Raw genomic sequence first — 18,574 nt, forward strand, 5'->3', positions numbered from 1 at the left:
ATGGGTCTTTCGTGACAGCTGTCAATCAATCATCAGTGGTATTTATTGAACACCTGAGTGTCCAGCACTGAAGTGAGCACTTGGAAAAGAACAGCAGAAACCAAATATAAGCTCTCTACCCTCAACAACCTTACAGTGATTGGGAGAGAAAAATAAATACAGGTAAAATTAGGGGGAAGAGGAAGAAAAACAATGGAGTGTGCAAGGATAAAGTATCAGAATAATTAATTGGATGTTCAATCGAACATACATAAATGTTGAGGATGGGTATGAATATACAAGTGTTTAAGATTGGCTGTTGCATCAGTGTGACTCTTGGTGCTTTGAATTAATCAGGGAAGGCATCTTGGAGGGGGTGAGATTTTAGGAAGACAATAATAATTGTGGCATTTGTTAAGCATATAATACATGCCAGGCATTGTACTAAGCGCTGGGGTGGATACAAGCAAATCAGGTTGGACACAGTCCCTGTCCCACATGGGGCTCACAGTCTCAATCCCCGTTTTCCGGATGAGATCACTGAGGCACAAAGAAGTCAAGTGATTTGCCCAAGGTCACAAAGACGGCAAGTTGCAGAGCCAGAATTAGAACCCATGACCTCTGACTCCCAGGAGTGTTGCCCGAACCACTATGCCGTGCTTGAGGAGAGTTGTGGCCTGGTGAATTTGGTGAGGCGAGGGAAGTGCCAGACTGGGAGACTGCCAGACTGTCAATTGCTAATGGGTTTTGCACATGAGTGAATATTGTTTCAAAGAGCCAGTATGCCAAAATCAGTAGAGAGACCAGATTGGGGGAGAGTATTTTGAGTGCTAAGCGCTTGGGGGTTGGAGTTTTCAGTCAGAGAAGGTGTTTTGTAATAGAGCTTTTGAGCTGTGGAATAGGATGGTAGAACGATATTGAATGATTCCAATGATAGGTTTTGGAGAATGGGGTTTGCAGGGAGAGTGTTTTCAACCTCAGGATTTGGGTTATAGTCACTTCAGCAGGGAAGCTGCCAAAAGTTTGCATTTCAGATAATGCCACTTGCATAAGTACTTCCTCTTGGTACCCAGAGGTGGAGGAGAGACTACCAGATTTACAAACTGGGTAAATGAAACAGGATAACCTAGCAAACAAAAAAAACCCCCAAATCTTTAGGTCCAAATAATGGTTTGGGTTGGAATCACATGCCTCATGTAGAGCCAGCCCTGCTAGACAAATATTGCTTAATATCAGTTCAAAGGAGTCACCTTATTAGACATGCAAAACATTTCCTAATCTAATGAATTTGTCAGCAGAGCAATTGTGATTGAATAGTCCAGTGCTTAGAACAGTGCTCAGCACTTAGAACAGTGCTTTGCACATAGTAAGCGCTTAACAAATGCCATCATTATTATAAGCGCTCAATAAGTATGATTGATTGATTGATTAATAAATGCCATCGTTATTATTATATAATATTCCTAGGTTTAAGATCAGAACTGTGTTAAATAGGTTTAGATCTAGCCAGGAAAGCTCATCTGGTGGGTTTTGTGTGTGTGTGTGTGTGTGTGTGTGTGTGTGTGTGTGTGTGTGTGTGTGTGTGTGTGTGTGTGTGTGTGTGTGTGTGTGTGTGTGTGTGTGTGTGTGTGTGTGTGTGTGTGTGTGTGTGTGTGTGTGTGTGTCTTGTGTGGAAATAATGTTAGAGATTAACTCACAGTGAACAAAAATGCCATGAAAGAAAATGATCTGTGCCCTCAATTATAAACATACTACCCTCGTGAAAGTAGGCTGATCACTGAAATTAAACATGATGTGCAAGTATTCAAATATTCCTATCTTTGTATAAATACTCTTGACTTTGCTCATAGCAGAGTCCTGACAGTACACAGCACTTATTAAATCCCTTTGACTGTCATAGTATCACATGGTTAATTTAAATTCCTTCCATTTTTTCCATTCCCGTACTGCTTCAAGCACAAGATAAGGTACCTTATCTGAGTAATAGACATAACTGTAAAAGTGATATGCTTGGTGTGGAATATCGGCATTTTGAAATTTCTTGCCTAATTGACTGTGCTTGATATTCAGGATTCTAGTACTGGAGAATTTACCTGACATCCTAAATGGACCAAGGTGTACAAATGGTCAGTAGAGCTTCATCTATATCAAATGTCAGTTCTAGGCTTCAGTTTCATCAATCATTGGCTCAGTCAATCAACCTATCATAGTTATTGAGCATTTATGGTGTGCAGAGTAGTGTACTAAGCACTTGTAAGAGTAATAATGATGGGATTTATTAAGTGCTTACTATGTGCAAAGCACTGTTGTAAGTGCTGGGGAGGTTACAAGGGGATCAGTTTGTCCCACTTGGGGCTCACAGTCGTAATCCCCATTTTACAGATGAGGTGACTGAGGCACAGAGAAGTGACTTGCCCAAAGTCACACAGCTGGCAATTGGCGGAGCTGGGATTTGAACCCATGACCTCTGACTTCAAAGCCTGTGCTCTTTCCACTGAGCCATGCTGCTTCTCAATGCATGTATTGAGAAGAGTACAATGTATTCAAGAGTACAGTGCATTAGAGTTGGTAGAAACGAACCCTGCCCACAAGATGGTTTTCGATGATATCATTCCCTGATTCACCCCTATAAAGAAATTGTAAAATGATGACAGCTACTGTAAAATGTGTCCCTAGTTGTCCCTCTCTAACTGTAAGGTCCTTGAGGACAGTGAACGTGTCAATCATGTTGCCTAGTGGATAGAAAGTGGGTTTGGGAGTCAGTAGGACCTGGGTTCTAATCCTGGCTCTGCCACTTGTCTGCTGTATGACCTTGGGCAAGTCAGTTAACTTCCCTGTGACTCAGTTTCCTCATCTGTAAAATGAGCTCCAGGTGGGACAGGGGCTGCGTCCAACCTGATTAACTTGTATCTATCCCAGCAGTAGTAAAATGCTTGGCATATAGTAAGTGCTTAACAAGCACCATTTTTTAAAAAAACCTGTTATACTGTACTTTCCCCAGCACGTAGTACAATGCTCTGCCCACAGTAAGCACTCAATAAATATGATTGATTGATTGGCCCAACACAGCATAATTATCCAAGAGACATTTCAATAAAAGGCACATCAGTGTTGAATTGTCAACTGATATACCTTTTAGATTAAGTATCAGTAATTACGGGTAATGCTTATAACATTCAGGGTGCCTAAATCTTTTAAATTACAGTAACTTAGTAAGGTCAAAACTCTAAAATATGACTCAGCCAGAAATAAAAAGGTATTATTTTGTGGAGATTTACCTACTGTATTTCTATTGAGCCTTTATTTTTCTTTATTTGGGCATATTTTTTTTTCCTGAGCCTTTATGGTTCACAAAGTTGAAGGTCCATTACAAGCTGAAACAGCAAAAACAAATAATTTTTTAGGAAGATATACCACAGAATATCCCTGAGAGAGATTGATATTGTCATCATGACTAGCAACTGCTTCAACAAACAAAGAAACTTTCCAGACCCGTCAGGAGAGTTGTAACCTCAACCCCGAGCTCCCAACCACCATTTGGAATCAATTTTTAATTCCCAGAGGTGAGCACTCTAAAGAGGGAAAAACTCACATCCAGGAGCAAGTACTAAGCAATAAAGATGATGATCAAAGAGGAAAATGAAAATGTCAAAATGGAAGTGGTAGTTTTCCAGTGGGATTTGTAGCATTTAGTGAAAAGGCATTTAGGGACCCTAAAAAATCCCCAAATACATGACTCGTTTTGGAGTTTATTCCAAAAGATGATCATTCCCCCTGGTTCATGCCTGAATGGTGTTTCCAATTACGCTGCCATCCATTTGCATTCAGATTGTCCTTACCGAGAAACTTGATAATCCATCCTGAAAGGAGGGCCTCAATCTTTTCCATTATAACCTCTTCAGGAGATCCCACGTTTGACCTTTCCTAAAGCAGTCGTGTTTTCCAGGTCATCAGCTTGCTTATCAGTGAATTTTGGTGTGCACCCCAACACCTAATAGACGGAACACTTTAAACTCAATTAATCAATCAAAAAAGTGTTTCTGAAATTCAGATGAGCACCATACTATACACTATGGATGTTAAACAAAGCATGGAGGAGCATAGTAATTTAGAAATATCAGTAAATGGAGAGCAATCAGTTTACACTAACATAGAGAAGGGGGGAAGTGTGTGTGTGTGTGTGTGTGTGTGTGTGTGTTTCAGAAGCAGCATGGGCTTGGGAATCGAAGGACGTGGGTTCTAATCCCGGCTCCCCCACTTGTCTGCTGTGTGACCTTGGACAAGTCCCTTAACTTCCCTATGCCTCAGTTACCTCATCTGTAAAGTGGGGATTAAGACTGTGAGCCCCATGTGGGACACCCTGATTACGGTGTATGTAACCAATGCTTAGAACAGTGTTTAGCATGTAGTAAGCACTTAACAATTACCACAAGTATTATTATTATTACATCCAGCTTAGAGACTTGTTAACCTCAGGAAACATTAAAGTAGGAAAGGAGGAGGCAAAATAAATGAAACAGGTTCAGTCAGTCAGTCGATGAATCAGTGGTTCATTCAGTCATACTTATTGAGTGCCTACTGTGTGCAGAGCACTGTACTAAGCACTTGGGCAGAGTGGCAGAAAGAAAAGACCACGTGCCTGGTAGAGAACCTGGCTTTTGATCCCAGCTCTGCCACTTGCCCGCTCTATGGCATTGGGCAAGTCACTTAACTTCTCTGAGCCTCAGTTTCCTCATCTGTAAATTGGGGATTCAATACCGGTTCTCCCTCCTACTTAGACTGTGAGCCCCATGTGGGGCAGGGACTGTTGCCAACCTGATTAACTTGTATCTACCCCAGCACTTAGAACAGTGCTTGGCATACTGTAAGCACTTAATAAATACCATAATAATAACAAGCTTACAGTTCAGAGGGGCGTTTACAGTCAAGATAAATCCATATCAAGTAAAGTTTTATGGAAACATAAACTGGAAAATTACTGAATAAAATGTGGAGGCTATGAGGTGGGACAGAATGAAGGGGAGGCAAAGAGAGGAGAGTAGCAAAAACTGATGTCTTATGCCTGTTTACTTGTATTGATGCCTGTCTCCCCTCCCACCCCCTCAAACTGTGAGCTCATTGTGAGCAGGGATTGTTTCTCTTTATTGCCGTATTGTACTTTCCCAAGCACTTAGTACAGAGCTCTGCACACAGTAAGTGTTTAATAAATATGATTGAGTGAATGAATGAATGAAGAGCAAAAAGAAGAGGACATGGGGTTGGTGGTTAACCGCAGTTAGAGCTCTTATTCATTCATTCATTCAGCCGTATTTATTGAGCCCTTACTGTGTGCGGAGCACTGTACTAAGCACTTATGCTTTGTCCTCCGTGGCAGGAAGGGCTGGATCCACTCTACCCTTGATGTTATAGCCCCGAAATAATTTGAGCCTCCAGCCCAAAGCAAGGGGCTTGGGTTAACACTGGGATCCTCAAAAGACGAGACCACGTGCAAGCATGAAAAATTGAGTTTAGGGAATGTTTATAGACGACCAGGTGGCACTCTAATTTTCCCCAGTTAGCACCTCGGGGCAGGTGGTACAGTTCCCCTTGGTGCCAAGGCTCTGTCAGGAAGTCTGCTATGCAGCTGTCTACAGCTCCTGGAGGAAGGCGATTGGTCTGCGCTGTATCTGAAGCTCTTTTGCAGGTGGTACTGGTCCTTAGTTTGCTGGGGCAGCTGTATTTCCTCCTCCTCCTCACATGGCCCTCTTCTAGTGGGATGAACTTCCTTCACTACACTCTATAAGAGCCTTCCTAATGCCTGTCTATGAAGCAGTTCTCCTGGATAGGTGACTCTTCTTGATTGCCCTACAGTGATCAGGTGGTCCTGAGTATTCTTCCCCACATACCTTGTACTTAACTTGGTTTGGCCACAGAGTGGAAAGAAAATTCCATGATCCAGGAACCCTCCTCCTTCCCTCAGCTCTCTTGCTCCCCTTCCCCGACCCAGCTATCTCCTGCTAACTAGCTTCTGATGTGTTATTGAAGGCAAATTTCCTCCAAGAAGCCTTCCCTGACTAAACCTTCCTCTCCTCTTCTCCCACCCTCTTCTGAGTCACCCTGACTTGATCCCTTCATTCATTTCTCCTTCCCTTCCCCACAGCACATATGTCTATATCTGTAATTTACTTATTCATTTGCATCTTTTTTTTGTCTGTCTCCCCATCGAGATTGGGAGCTCACTATGGGTAAGGAATGTATCTGTTGTTATATTGTACTCTCCCAAACGCTTAGTACAGTGCTTTGCACACAGTAAGTGCTCAATAAATATGATTGAGTGAATGAATGATGTTTGGAGGCAGGTAGCTAGGTGGGAGAGCAAAAGGATGAAAAAGAGGACATATTGTTTTCCAAAGCCTGGTGATAATTGGTGTGATTCTTGAAGGTGGATTGGAGACCAGGAGGGAGCAAAAGGAGGGAATTTAGAAGGTGCCATGTTAATTTTCCTTCTGGCTTTAAAACCAGGAGGAAGAAGAACATGAATTTAACCATGGTTTAATGTAAATATATAATGATAAAATAAAATCACCACTCCTTCCTTGCTTATAAAGCAATAGTCAGATTTTATGTGTAACCCATCTGTTCAAATGATGCCGTGGATGTGAGTTTTCAATATAACTCAAGCCCTGCCCCCCATGAAATATCACTAATCTCTAAAGAAGAGCAAATCTAAGAGATGTCTGCGTGGGCTGAAAGCTGGAAGAAATCTGATACGTTCTAGATTTTTCAGCCCAGATATAGCCCATTCAATTCTGCTCATACCCACTCAAAGTCAGTGGCTCCAGTAGCAGTATTAGTAAAGGTATTTATTGAGCACCCCTTGGGTGGAATGCACTATAGTAAGCACCTGGGAAAGTACAACAGAAACATGACACTTTTCCTGCCCCCAAGGAGCTTACTACACTCTATTAGTGTCCATGGCTCCATAGCCTAAAATAATCAGTGAATGGTATTTATTGGGCACATACCTAGGTGCAGAGCATTGTACTAAGCATTATCTAGCTTGGTTTGGGATTAGGGCAAAACAAAATGCCACATAAAATACAGAGTCAATCAGTCTATCGGTAGTATTTGAGCACTTGCTCGCTACTTGCTGTGTACGAGGACAACTTTTTAAGACACCCAGGTTTCATAATGCTGTCGGTGTTTGAAGAATGTGCAATTGGTACTGTGCTAATGACAGTGATAATCATCATCGCCAGGTCTCCATGTGACTGACCAGCAGTAACAGTACAAGGCTACAGGTTCCAAAGGAGGATTTTGAGCACTTTAGAATGGCTCAACCTCCACCGCATTAGCACAGGTCTCCCCCTCGAGAGTGTAAGCTCATTATGGACAGGGAACATTTCTACCAACTCTGATCTTTTTCTCTCTCCCAAGCTTAGCTCAATACAATCAATCAATCAATCGTATTTATTGAGCGCTTACTGTGTGCAGAGCACTGTACTAAGCGCTTGGGAAGTACAAGTTGGCAACATATAGAGACAGTTCCTACCCAGCAGTGGGCTCACAGTCTAAAAGGGGGAGAGTGCTCTGCACACAGTAAACACTCAGTAAATACCATCGATTGATTTGGCAACTCGTGCTATTTTCCCACGGCCGCCTCAGATTTCAGCAGACTTGGAAGGTTCCCAGGGTGATCTTTTGTGCACATCATAATTTACTCGACTTCACCAAGTCAGGCTACATGCTGGCGTTAAATGGCCAATATACAAGTCACATCTACCTGCAGAAAGGAGTGCAGAGGCTCTCAAGTGTGGTATTAGCAATCCCCAAGTCCCCTCCTGGCCTCTTCTTTCGGTCATTAATATTTTATTTTGTGGTGACATTTTTATGAGACAAATGAGGTTAAAAAACCAAGACCAAAATAACCCAGACAGGTTTTCCCTGAGTGTTTTCCTTAGACTCAGTTTATAAATTCTGAAGCCGGGGCCAGGAAAGTGATTAGCAGCGTAGATAAGTGGCCACCTACGAACAGATATGTTTATGCAGTCCTGTGTACATGAAGTTGGAATCTAAATTTTATTTGCGAGCCACAAACATTTTTGCAGGCCATATCTCTACTTTTAGAAGATAGGAACCTAAAAGTCATTTTTAAAAGGAAAATCCTTTTTTGGCAAGAAAAAAAATCTCTTTACTGGTATCAATCGTTACATTTTCAAGGCTAATTGTAAGAGGTTTTTGTGAGTGTGAGAGAAGACTTTCTAAGCAAGTAGATAAGAAAATCCCCAATGAGTTCCCAGGGAAAGGGGGCTTAATGCTTCTAGTAATCCTCCAGGCCAAAGGAAACTCAATAGAGGAAGTCCATCAACTGGGTAAGGTACGGATCCAAGGATGTGAGACATGATTGGGTAGTGTTGAGGGAGAGTTAGGAAGATAGAACAGCTGGATGAAGTTCTCAGCCAAGACCAAAGTAAATATCCAAAGGTCTGAGGTATCCCGGGAGGCTATTAGTTTCTTCAGATCAGAGCGGGAAACTGCCTAAGAAAAGGTGCAAAATTCTTTTGTTTGGCACTTGGTATTTGCTGTCAGACAGGGTTTTACTTTGATCCAGAGAAATCAGGAACCAACTTTGGAAACTGCGCAGTCTAGTTGAAAGAGCACAAGCCTGGGAGTCAGAGGACCCAGTTTCTCATCCTGACTCTGCCACTTGTCTGCTCTGTGACCTTGGGCAAGTCACAATTTATGTGCCTCAGTTACCTCATCTGTAAAATGGGGATTAAGGCTGTGGATCCCTGTGTGGGAGAGGGATTGTTTCCGATCTAATTATCTTGTATGTACCCCTCCCCTCTCCAAGCCACTTGCTCCGGAGCTGTTACTCTCCCTCCCCACTTCCCAATCTCTTAAAACATGGATCTGATCTGTGGAACTTGGTCATTGAGCTGGAAGGAGGCTTGATGTTTGTTGGAAGAATATCAGATAGAAGTCAACCACTGATCAATCTGTGCTGGATGAACACCATCCTACTAAACCATATTTTCTTTACTCCTCTCTCCTTTAGCGATTCCAGACAGCCCTTCCCACGTTTCTATTCTTAACATCCTGCTCTTATTCATTTCATCAGAATTCTGTACTTGTTTTCTTTGGGTGACCAGGCTCAAAGCTTGAAGAGGGAACAGACAGGGACTCTGAATACGTGGGTAGTAAAGGGCTTGCCCCTTCTTGGAGCAGCCAAGTGGCAACTGAGATTCTCTTCCTTTATTCATATGTGCTGTTGGAAAATGTACTGACCTGGAAAACAGTGCCCCGCTCTTCTAGGATCTGCACTCCTGGAGCTTTCTCAAAGACTGACAGAAAGAACCTGGAAGTGAATGGACATTTACGGATGAGAGGAAAAAAAGAGAAAAGGGAATGGGAAGGAGGTCAAAAGCCAAAAGGGCATGAACTTTAGATGAGAGGGTTTAATTATGCAATGGTGGAGCTCTCAGTAGCCAAGGAAAAACAATACCTGAAGAATTTCTGGATCTGTTTTTGTGAATCATTGTCATCCCCCTCAACCAGACATATTTTTTTGTGTGTTAAGTGCTTACTGTGTGTCAGGCACTGTAGCAAGTGCTGGGGTGTTTACAAGCAAATCAGGTTGGACATAGTTCCTGTCCCATGTGGGGCTCACAGACTCCATCCCCATTTTACAGATGAGGGAACTGAGACAGAGAGAAGTGCCCAAAGCCACACAGCAGACAAGTGGCAGAGTCGGAATTAGAACCCATAACCTTGTGATTTCACAGGCCAATGCTGTATCTGCTACACTAGGTTTTGTTTCCCCTGTTTGAGCATCCAGAATGTTTGGCATTCATTCATTCAGTTGAGTTTATTGAGTGCTTACTGTGTGCAGAGCACTGTACTAAGTGCTTGGGAAATACAAATGGGCAACATGTAGAGGTGGTCCTTACCCAACAATGGGCTCACAGTCTGGAAGGGGGAGACAGACCCAAAAAAAAAAAAAAACCCAAAACAAGTAGACAGATGGACACATGGCAGTGTCCTAGGTGCTGTCGGGTGTGCAAAGTTTAGTTAGACACCACTCCCTGCTTGAGCTATTGGCCGCTCTGTTGTCAGGACTTTGAATATGTTTCACCGTACTCCTGGCCTTCCCAGACTGAGCCCCCTCTTTCCTCTCCCCTTTGTCCCCCTCTCCATCCCCCCGTCTTACCTCCTTCCCTTCCCCACAGCACCTATATATATGCATATATGTTTGTACATATTTATTACTCTATTTTACTTGTACATATCTATTCTATTTTATTTTGTTAATACATTTGCTTTTGTTCTCCGTCTCCCCCTTCTAGACTGTGAGCCCACTGTTGGGTAGGGACTGTCTCTATATGTTGCCAACTTGTACTTCCCAAGCGCTTGGTACAGTGCTCTGTACACAGTAAGTGCTTAATAAATACGATTGATTGATTGGCTCTGTTGATATCTAAAGTGTTGGGTTCTCTGAAGCCCCTTGGCTCTCTGTCATCAACCCATTCTACCCAACTTCTGGGGTTTCATGTGTGAGATTTCACAACAGGAGTAGGGCAGAGACAGGAGATGAGTCTTTTCCTCTTCTCCCTTTCCCTTCTAAGTATCCCCTTCATTCATCCTCTCCTCCCAGCCCCACAGCACTTATGTCCATATCTGTCATTTATTTATATTAATGTTTGTCTCTCCCTTTAGACCCTAGGCTCCTTGTGGGTAGGGAATGTGTTGGTTTATTGTTCTGTTATTACCCTCCTAAGCGCTTAGTACCATTCTTGACACACAGTAAGCGCTCAGTACAGTTGAATGAGTGAATGAAAAGAATATTTTCAGCAGCTGCTATTGGATACTGAGTAATGTAAATGCAAGTTGGTCTTTCTTGCCGATCAAACCATCAGGGAGAATCATCCTTCATAGGGAGTAAAGGAGAGCAGATTATTTATGCAGGCAATCGGTGGTATTTACTGATCCTTTACTGAATGGTAAGCACTATACTAAGCAATCAATCAATCATCAATCGTATTTATTGAGCGCTTACTGTGTGCAGAGCACTGTACTAAGCGCTTGGGAAGTACAAGTTGGCAACATGTAGAGACAGTCCCTACCCAACAGTGGGCTCACAGTCTAGAAGGGGGAGACAGAGAACAAAACCAAACATACTAACAAAATAAAATAGATAGAATAGATATGTACAAGTAAGATAAATAAATAAACTTGGGAGAGTACAACACAAGGAAGACCCATGCTTCCTGACCTGAGGGCTCTTTGAGAATGGGCTAAAAGATTGGTTGGGAAGACAAGTAACGTAACTGCTTTGTTTCTATGATAATGAAAAAGAGGTTGGCAATGATCCAATTAGGGATTTCAGAAAATATTCCAAAATAGTAATGAAGATATGAAGGATGTGGCTGCTTCCATAAAAGGGAAGTGTACTGAAAGAAGAAGGAATTCATTTATAATCAGTAGAAGGGAGAGATCATTTGATTTTTCGCTATAGGAGATCCAAGAGGTGAGAGCAGAAGAAAAGTCAGTGTCAAGTATGTAATAGGATTGGGCTTGGACTAATGGTGAGAGCCCTAAAACTGGACAATTTAGCTTGGATTTCTTATCTGTTAAAAAGAGATGGTGTGGAAATTGATTTTTCCACCAGTCACTGTAACAAGAGCAAAATGTGAGCATCTTCATTAATATTATTCATGCATTCATATTTATTGAGCACTTATTGTGTGCAGAGCACTGTACTAAACTCTTGGGATAGTACACTGTAACAGTAAACCAACACATTGCCTGCCCATAACGAGTTTACAGTCTGGAGGGGGAGATACGTGCTATGATTAAGCTTAGTTGTTGTGCCTTTGTCACTGAAACTCGTCATTGTAATTAATTACTCTTTAATCTCATTTTTCAATGAGGGATCATTTTTGGAAGACCAGTACACACTTTGCAGTTTGATTCCAAGTTCCACAATGTAAAATGTAAAACATGTGAATGGAGGGTGAGCTTTCATGTTTGTTTACCAAAATTGTAAATAATGAAAAGGGTTTTGAAGTGTTGTTGTCTTATGCTGTCTTGTAGTGTCTGACCCATAGCAAGGCCATAGACACATCTCTGCCAGAACTCCCTGAAGTAGGAAAGAGAAATATTTGGGATTAAATTTGAGGAAACTGTAGAAATCCAGACAGTAAAAAAAAAGAAAAAAAAAAGATTCCTCAGCACTTCCATTAAGAATCCTTCTCTGGAAACACACTCAGCTTTGGAAAACTAAGAGTGAAGGAACTTTTGTGCCTTCATTTCAGAGTGCAGTAAGTAATGGCATGAAAGAGGCTGCGTGTTGCTTTAAAAGAAAACGGGGGGTTAAAGGTGGGTTACGGTTTTAAAAATATACATTTAAAAATGGTAAACGTTGGGACCGATAGTTCTCGTGATCAAGTTAGTGGTTATCGAGTGGAGCCCAATCCTCACTCGAGGGAGCGAGGCGGTGACAGGCTCACATATTTGCATGCTGATGTGGCCAGTGTGGGTTAGGAATGAGGGAGGAGAGATGTCCCACCCAGTTCTGCCTGAAACGGTCACCTGTCTCCATGGTTTGTTTTGTTGTCTGTCTCCCCCTTCTAGACTGTGAGCCCATTGTTGGGTAGGGACTGTCTCTATACGTTCCCGACTAGTACTTCGTAAGCGCTTAGTACAGTGCTCTGCACACAGTTAGTGCTCAATAAATACCATTGAATGAATGAATGAATGTTGAATGCAGCATGGCATGGTGGATAATAATAATAATAATAATGGCATTTATTAAGCGCTTACTATGTGCAAAGCATTGTTCTAAGCGCTGGGGAGGTTACAAGGTGATCAGGCTGTCCCATGGGGGGCTCACAGTCTTAGTCCCTGTTTTACAGATGAGGTAACTGAGGCACAGAGATGTTAAGTGACTTGCCCAAAGTCACACAGCTAATTGGCGGAGCCGGGATTTGAACCCATGACCTCTGACTCCAAAGCCCATGCTCTTTCCACTAAGCCTCGCTGCACAGGCCTGGGAGTTAGAGGACCTGGGTTTTAATCCCGGCTCGGCCACTTGTCTGGTGTGTTAACTGGGGCAAGTCACTTCACTTCTCCATGCCCCAGTTACCTCAGCTGTAAAAATGGGGATTAAGACTGTGAGCACCACATGGAACATAGACTGTAGCCAGTCTGGTTAATTTGTATCTGCCCCAGCCTCACACATAGTAAGCATTTAACAAACGCCATTTGAAAAAATGTATAGATTAGGCAAGTGAGCCTAATGCGGAGTTACTACAGTGGATAAGGTAGCGATGAGGTCAGTAATAATAATGTAATAATTTAATAATTTCAGTCTTTGTTAAGCACTTAAAATGCCATGCACCATACTAAGCAGTATCGTAGATACGGGTAAATCAGGGTGGCTGCAGTCCCTGTCCCTCTTGTCTAGAGGGGAGAACAGGTATTGAATCCACATTTTACAGATGTGGAAACTGAGGCCTAAAGTTGAGTGACTTGTCCAAGCCCACAGAGCAGGCATTTGGCGGAGCCAGGACTAGAACTCAGGTTGAAGTCCTTTGGGGTATTCCAGGCTAACTCCTATTCTCTGTGCAAGAGTAGAGAGTGCCCTGAGCCCAATTTGAAACAACATGGTGTAGTGGATAGAGCACAGACTTGGGAGCCAGAAGGCCCTGGGTTCTATTCCTGGCTCCACTACCCGTCTGCTGTTTGACCTTGGGCAAGTCACTTCACTTCTCTGGGCCTCAGTTACCTCAACTGTAAAATGGGGATTGAGACTGTGAGCCCTATATGGGACAGGGACTGTGTCCAACCCTATTAGCTTGTATCCACCCCAGCACTTAGTGGTGCCTGACCCATAGTAAGTGCTTAACAAATACCACAATTATTATTATTATTCTTATGTATCAGCAAAATACTGCTGGACACAATTTGGAACCAGGGGCACAGTGCTTGAGGGACAGTCATCTCGATCTTCTCTGAGCCCGGCATGCTCAAACAAGCAGGGAAGACACCATTGGGGGCAAAAAAAAACCACCCTTTCCTTCCTTCTGTGCCCAAGAAACAGATGTGTCACCAGAAAGAAAGCCTCAACCTTTAGTGTTTTCAGATATTTCCCTTCAGTCTGCAAGCTCACTATGGGTGGGAAATGTGTCTAACCAACTCTGTTAAATTGTACTCTTCAAGGTTTGGTACAGTGCTCTGCACACATTAAGTGCTCAATAAATATGATTCATTCAGATAAAAACAATTAATGGTCTTTACTCAGCAGCTACTGAGTACTTTACAATGAGCTTGGGAGAGAGCAAAAGGAGAAATTAACATAATTCCTCTCTTTAAGGGACTTTGGTCATAGTATGTAGAAGGTTGACCCAGTCTCTGCCCAGACACAAAAACAAAACCAGACAAACAAACAAAAAACCCTTCTGGTTACAGTGTAAGAATTGTGGAATACTGAAAGTTAAACCGTCCAAGATAACTGGTCTAGTCAATAGCTTTTCTCTTTCTCCTGTCCATGCTCTATCTTGTGAGCAGAATAGCTCCCTCATTTTCAGCTTTTCTCCCCAAGAGTCAGTCTTAGCTCAAGAGGGGAATAGTGAAGAACTCAGCTTCCCAGTCTGATCAATCGATGGCATTTGCTGAGCACTTCTGGATGCAGAGCCCTGTACTAAGCTTGTGAAAGTAGAAGCCACTAAAGTTGGTAGTCACAATTCCTGCCCACAAGGAGCTTACAGCATAATGGAGGAGACAGACATTTTAAAAAATTACAGATTAACATGGGGATAATGGGAAGTAGAAGGGGTATCAATTTCTCTAGAGGAGAATGGTTTTATAAGTTTTTTTGGTTGATGATAATTTTGAATGTCGAGACATTAAGCAATAGTATTTAGCAGCGTCTACCGCTGTTTCTCATTAACCTTCGAAAATGAGAAGTACTGAAAGTTTTCACTTGTTTAGGTTACAAGGTGATAACTTGGAAGATGGAATAGAAGAACCTGTGCAGGTCCTCCTTAACACTGTGGAAGTGGCTCCAGATCCTACAGGTAAGTTATAATAATAACGATTTGAGATGATAATAGTCATGTTCAATATTATTGAGATCGATTTAATGGTGTTGGGGAGAAACTCTTCTCAAACAACCAAGGCCCAAGAGGTGGGTCTTGAACAGGACTTGAAAACGAGCTTCCTCGAAGTGATTACCTCCCGTTTATAAAAAAACTCTAAGTCCTGTCGTTGGGGATCCAAAGCAGATCAACTCTGATTCATCGCATCACACATGCAGAGAAGTTATCTTATCCTTCCCGTTTACAACTGGGAAGTCAGAGAACGGAGGTTACTGAGATGTTAGGAGTTCTGTGGGGGTGCCAATTTGTACTTCCCAAACGCTTAGTACAGTGCTCTGCACATAGTAAGCGCTCAATAAATACGATTGATGATGATGATGATGATGATGTAGCTGGAACCACCAGCCCTTCCAGGGTGGAGTTCATAAAGACAGTTCAGATACCCAAAAATTGCTGGGTTAAGAAATACACTGCTTTCCGAGATGAAGCTTGTCTGAACCCTGGCCTTTTTCAGAGATCAGAGTTTCTTCCTGGATCAATCAAACAGAACTCGATGCCCCGATTATCTGGTACAGAAGGCTGGCTAGTGATGAGTGAAGTTGCGGATTGAGAGGGTTTTTGGGATACCTGTTCTCCCTCTTCCTTAGATTTTGAGTCCTCTGTGAGGCAGAGCACAGCACTTAATATAGTTCTTGGCTCGTAGTAAGCGATTAACAAATACTATTATTTTATTATTTGAGAAGCACCATGGCTTAGTGGAAAGAGCACGGGCTTGGGAGTCAGAGGTCATGGGTTCTAATCCCGGCTCTCCGCTTGTCAGTTGTGTGACTGTGGGCAAGTCATTTAACTTCTCTGTGCCTCAGTTACCTCATCTGCAAAAAGGGGATTAAGACTGTGAGCACCATGTGGATCAAACTGATTGCCTTGTATCTACCCCAGTGCTTAGAACAGTACTTGCCACATAGTAAGCACTTAACAAATACCATTATTATTATTATCATTATTATTATTTTATTAGTTTAACCACTGGAGAGTAGGGCAGAAGCTTATCTTCACTGTAAACTGGAGAAGAGTGCATTCATTCATTCAATCATATTGCGCGCTTACTGTGTGCAGAGCACTGCACTAAGCACTTGGGAGAGTACAGTGCAACAATAAACTTATCTTAATGAAAACTAGCAGAAACAAGTGGAAGTTTCTGTTTGTTAGTGCTTACAGTTCTGTGGGGACTGTCAACCAAAATAGCCAGGATCTGGTATCAAAATTAGCAAAAGAAGCCATTTTGGAGAGAAGAAACAATGGCTAATGATTGTTCTTGGACTAGTCAGTGCACCTCTGGGCATTCTGATTTCACTTTGAGAGAGAATCACTGCAACCCTTTCAAATATAATAGGGTTTGTGTTTTGACATACCACATGTTCTAGGCACAAAAATACAAAACGAATTTTCAGTTCATTATTATGTGCATTAAAAAGAACTACCTACCATCAGTTGAGAGAGAGAGAGAGAGAGAGAGAGAGAGAGAGAGAGAGAGAGAGAGAGAGAGAGAGAGGGGTGTCATGGAATTTATTGACACCTACAAGGTTCAGAGTCCTGTGCTGAACAGTTGGGAATGTGCAACATGCACTAGACATATTCCTTACCAATAAATTGCAGAGAACATCTTTCACAAGTTGTCTATACTAATTAATCTAAAAAATTTCCTGTGTCAGAGATATCCAAGTACTTTGGTCACACTTCAGTCTCTACTTTTATAATAATTATTGTATTTAGTTGCCCTAACTTTCTGTCAAGCACGGAGATAAAGTGCCAGAGTATGTAAAGGATAAACCAATTAGACCCATTTTTACAGAGGAGGAAATTGAGGCTTGGAAATTTTGCTAGGGTCACCCGTGCAAGTCGTCTGACTCAGGAAACAAAAAAATTCTACCTCATGTCCAAACACAATCTTTCTTGCTGTAATTTCAATGATGTTTTTCCCCTTCCTGTCTTCAGTGCAGGAAGGGAACAGAGTCGATTGCTATGTCCTGTTAACAACACTCCCTAGACTTGACAGTTACTAAATTGCCCAATAATCTTTTCATATTGAAAAAAGGTATTCTTTAAATCTCTCTCTCTCTCTCTCTCTCTTCAGAGTCTATTTTCAACTATTTGATTGTTTTCACTGTTCCCCCCTGGAACGTTTCCAGTTTCTCTCTGTCCTATTTGAAATATGGAGCATAAAATTGGAGTTGGCTCACCCTCGCCAAAGCTAAGCTGAGGTGTTGACACAGTTCCCGAAGTAACTCAGACAAACAGATCTCTGCCTTTGCATGGAATACCTGGATAATTAAGTCAGCAGGACACAATTAAGATCCTGTCTCTTGAGCAGCTCTAATTTAACTGGGATTTTTTGCCATTGTTTTGCAAGACACCTTGGAACTAAATAAAGGCAAGTGCAGAATTGAATTGAGCCCATGTTTGCTGTAGCTTATCGGCAGGAAGCCAGTTTCCGTAACCTCCTTGCCCCAAAGAGGCTTCCATCTTCTAGGAAGTTATCTGATCCTAGGCAACTAAATATTTATATATTTTTCTCACTGGGACAGCTTCTGAACTGGGGACTAACTCGATGATGGAGAGCGAGGAAGAATTTGAGAGTGCCTCTCAAGTAACGGGATCCGTATGTATACCCCACTACTTTTCTCAGTCTGGTTACTGCTTCATTTTTTTAATGGTATTTGTTTAGTGCTTACTGCGTGCCAGGCACTCTACTGAGCTCTGGAGTAGATACAAGCTAATCAGAGTGAACACAGTCCCTGTCCCACATGCAGCTCACATCCTTAATTCCCATTTGACAGATGAGGTAACTGAGGCCCAGAGAAGTGAAGTGACTTGTCCAAGGTCCCACAACAGACAAGTGGTGGAGCTGGGATGAGAACCCAGGTCCTCTGACTAGACCCATGCTCTATCCACTAGGCCATGATGCTTTGAACTAAACTCTTGTCTCAAAGGGATGGGACTGTTTAATTCAACCAGATCTGCAAGAGGTGTTCTAGGGAACTGAAACATCCTTGAAAAACTAGGTGTCATGGTCCTAAAATTAGAGCTCACCCCTGCTATAACACATATCCTTTCCTCTGGATTTCAGATATCTTTTTGTACTTTGGCTCCAATAAGAAGTATATTTTATAGATATGTAAGAAGTGGGAAGATGGGTGAAAAATATGCTGAATGGCAAAAAAAGTCCCCGTGGCTTTGATCATCGCCTCTATTTCATTTTTCTCACAGGAAAATGGGCTTCTGCTAAGCTTCAAGGATCTTTCTTTTTCCCTCCCTTATGATTGCTGTAGAATGGGTTTAATGTGGCTGTGTCATCTCTGAGCAAAGGCAGAGAGAAGGAGTCGAAAAATTCAGAGCTGTCAGCTGAGTTGTCTGAAAATTGGGGTGAGGGTTGGGGTTAGTGTAGGAATGCATGGTGGCCAAAGCAGGAGTCTGAAGAGGTGATGAGTGACTGGACTGTAGCTCTGGGAGCTATATAT

At 42.3% G+C, this 18,574-nt stretch overlaps 1 protein-coding gene across 2 annotated transcripts in view; it reads left to right on the forward strand.

Annotated features, from left to right (window-relative positions):
* Window positions 1-18,574, forward strand: part of C25H8orf34 (chromosome 25 C8orf34 homolog) — a 242,202-nt gene that overhangs the window by 162,366 nt on the left and 61,262 nt on the right. For both annotated transcript variants that reach the window (XM_038766655.1, XM_038766656.1), the window contains 2 exons: window positions 14,950-15,035; window positions 17,642-17,715. In XM_038766655.1, the coding sequence (XP_038622583.1) occupies window positions 14,950-15,035; window positions 17,642-17,715 (160 nt within the window). The remainder of the gene's footprint in view (window positions 1-14,949; window positions 15,036-17,641; window positions 17,716-18,574) is intronic.

The sequence above is a fragment of the Tachyglossus aculeatus genome, chromosome 25 (assembly GCF_015852505.1).
Source record: "Tachyglossus aculeatus isolate mTacAcu1 chromosome 25, mTacAcu1.pri, whole genome shotgun sequence".
Lineage (NCBI taxonomy): Eukaryota > Metazoa > Chordata > Mammalia > Monotremata > Tachyglossidae > Tachyglossus > Tachyglossus aculeatus.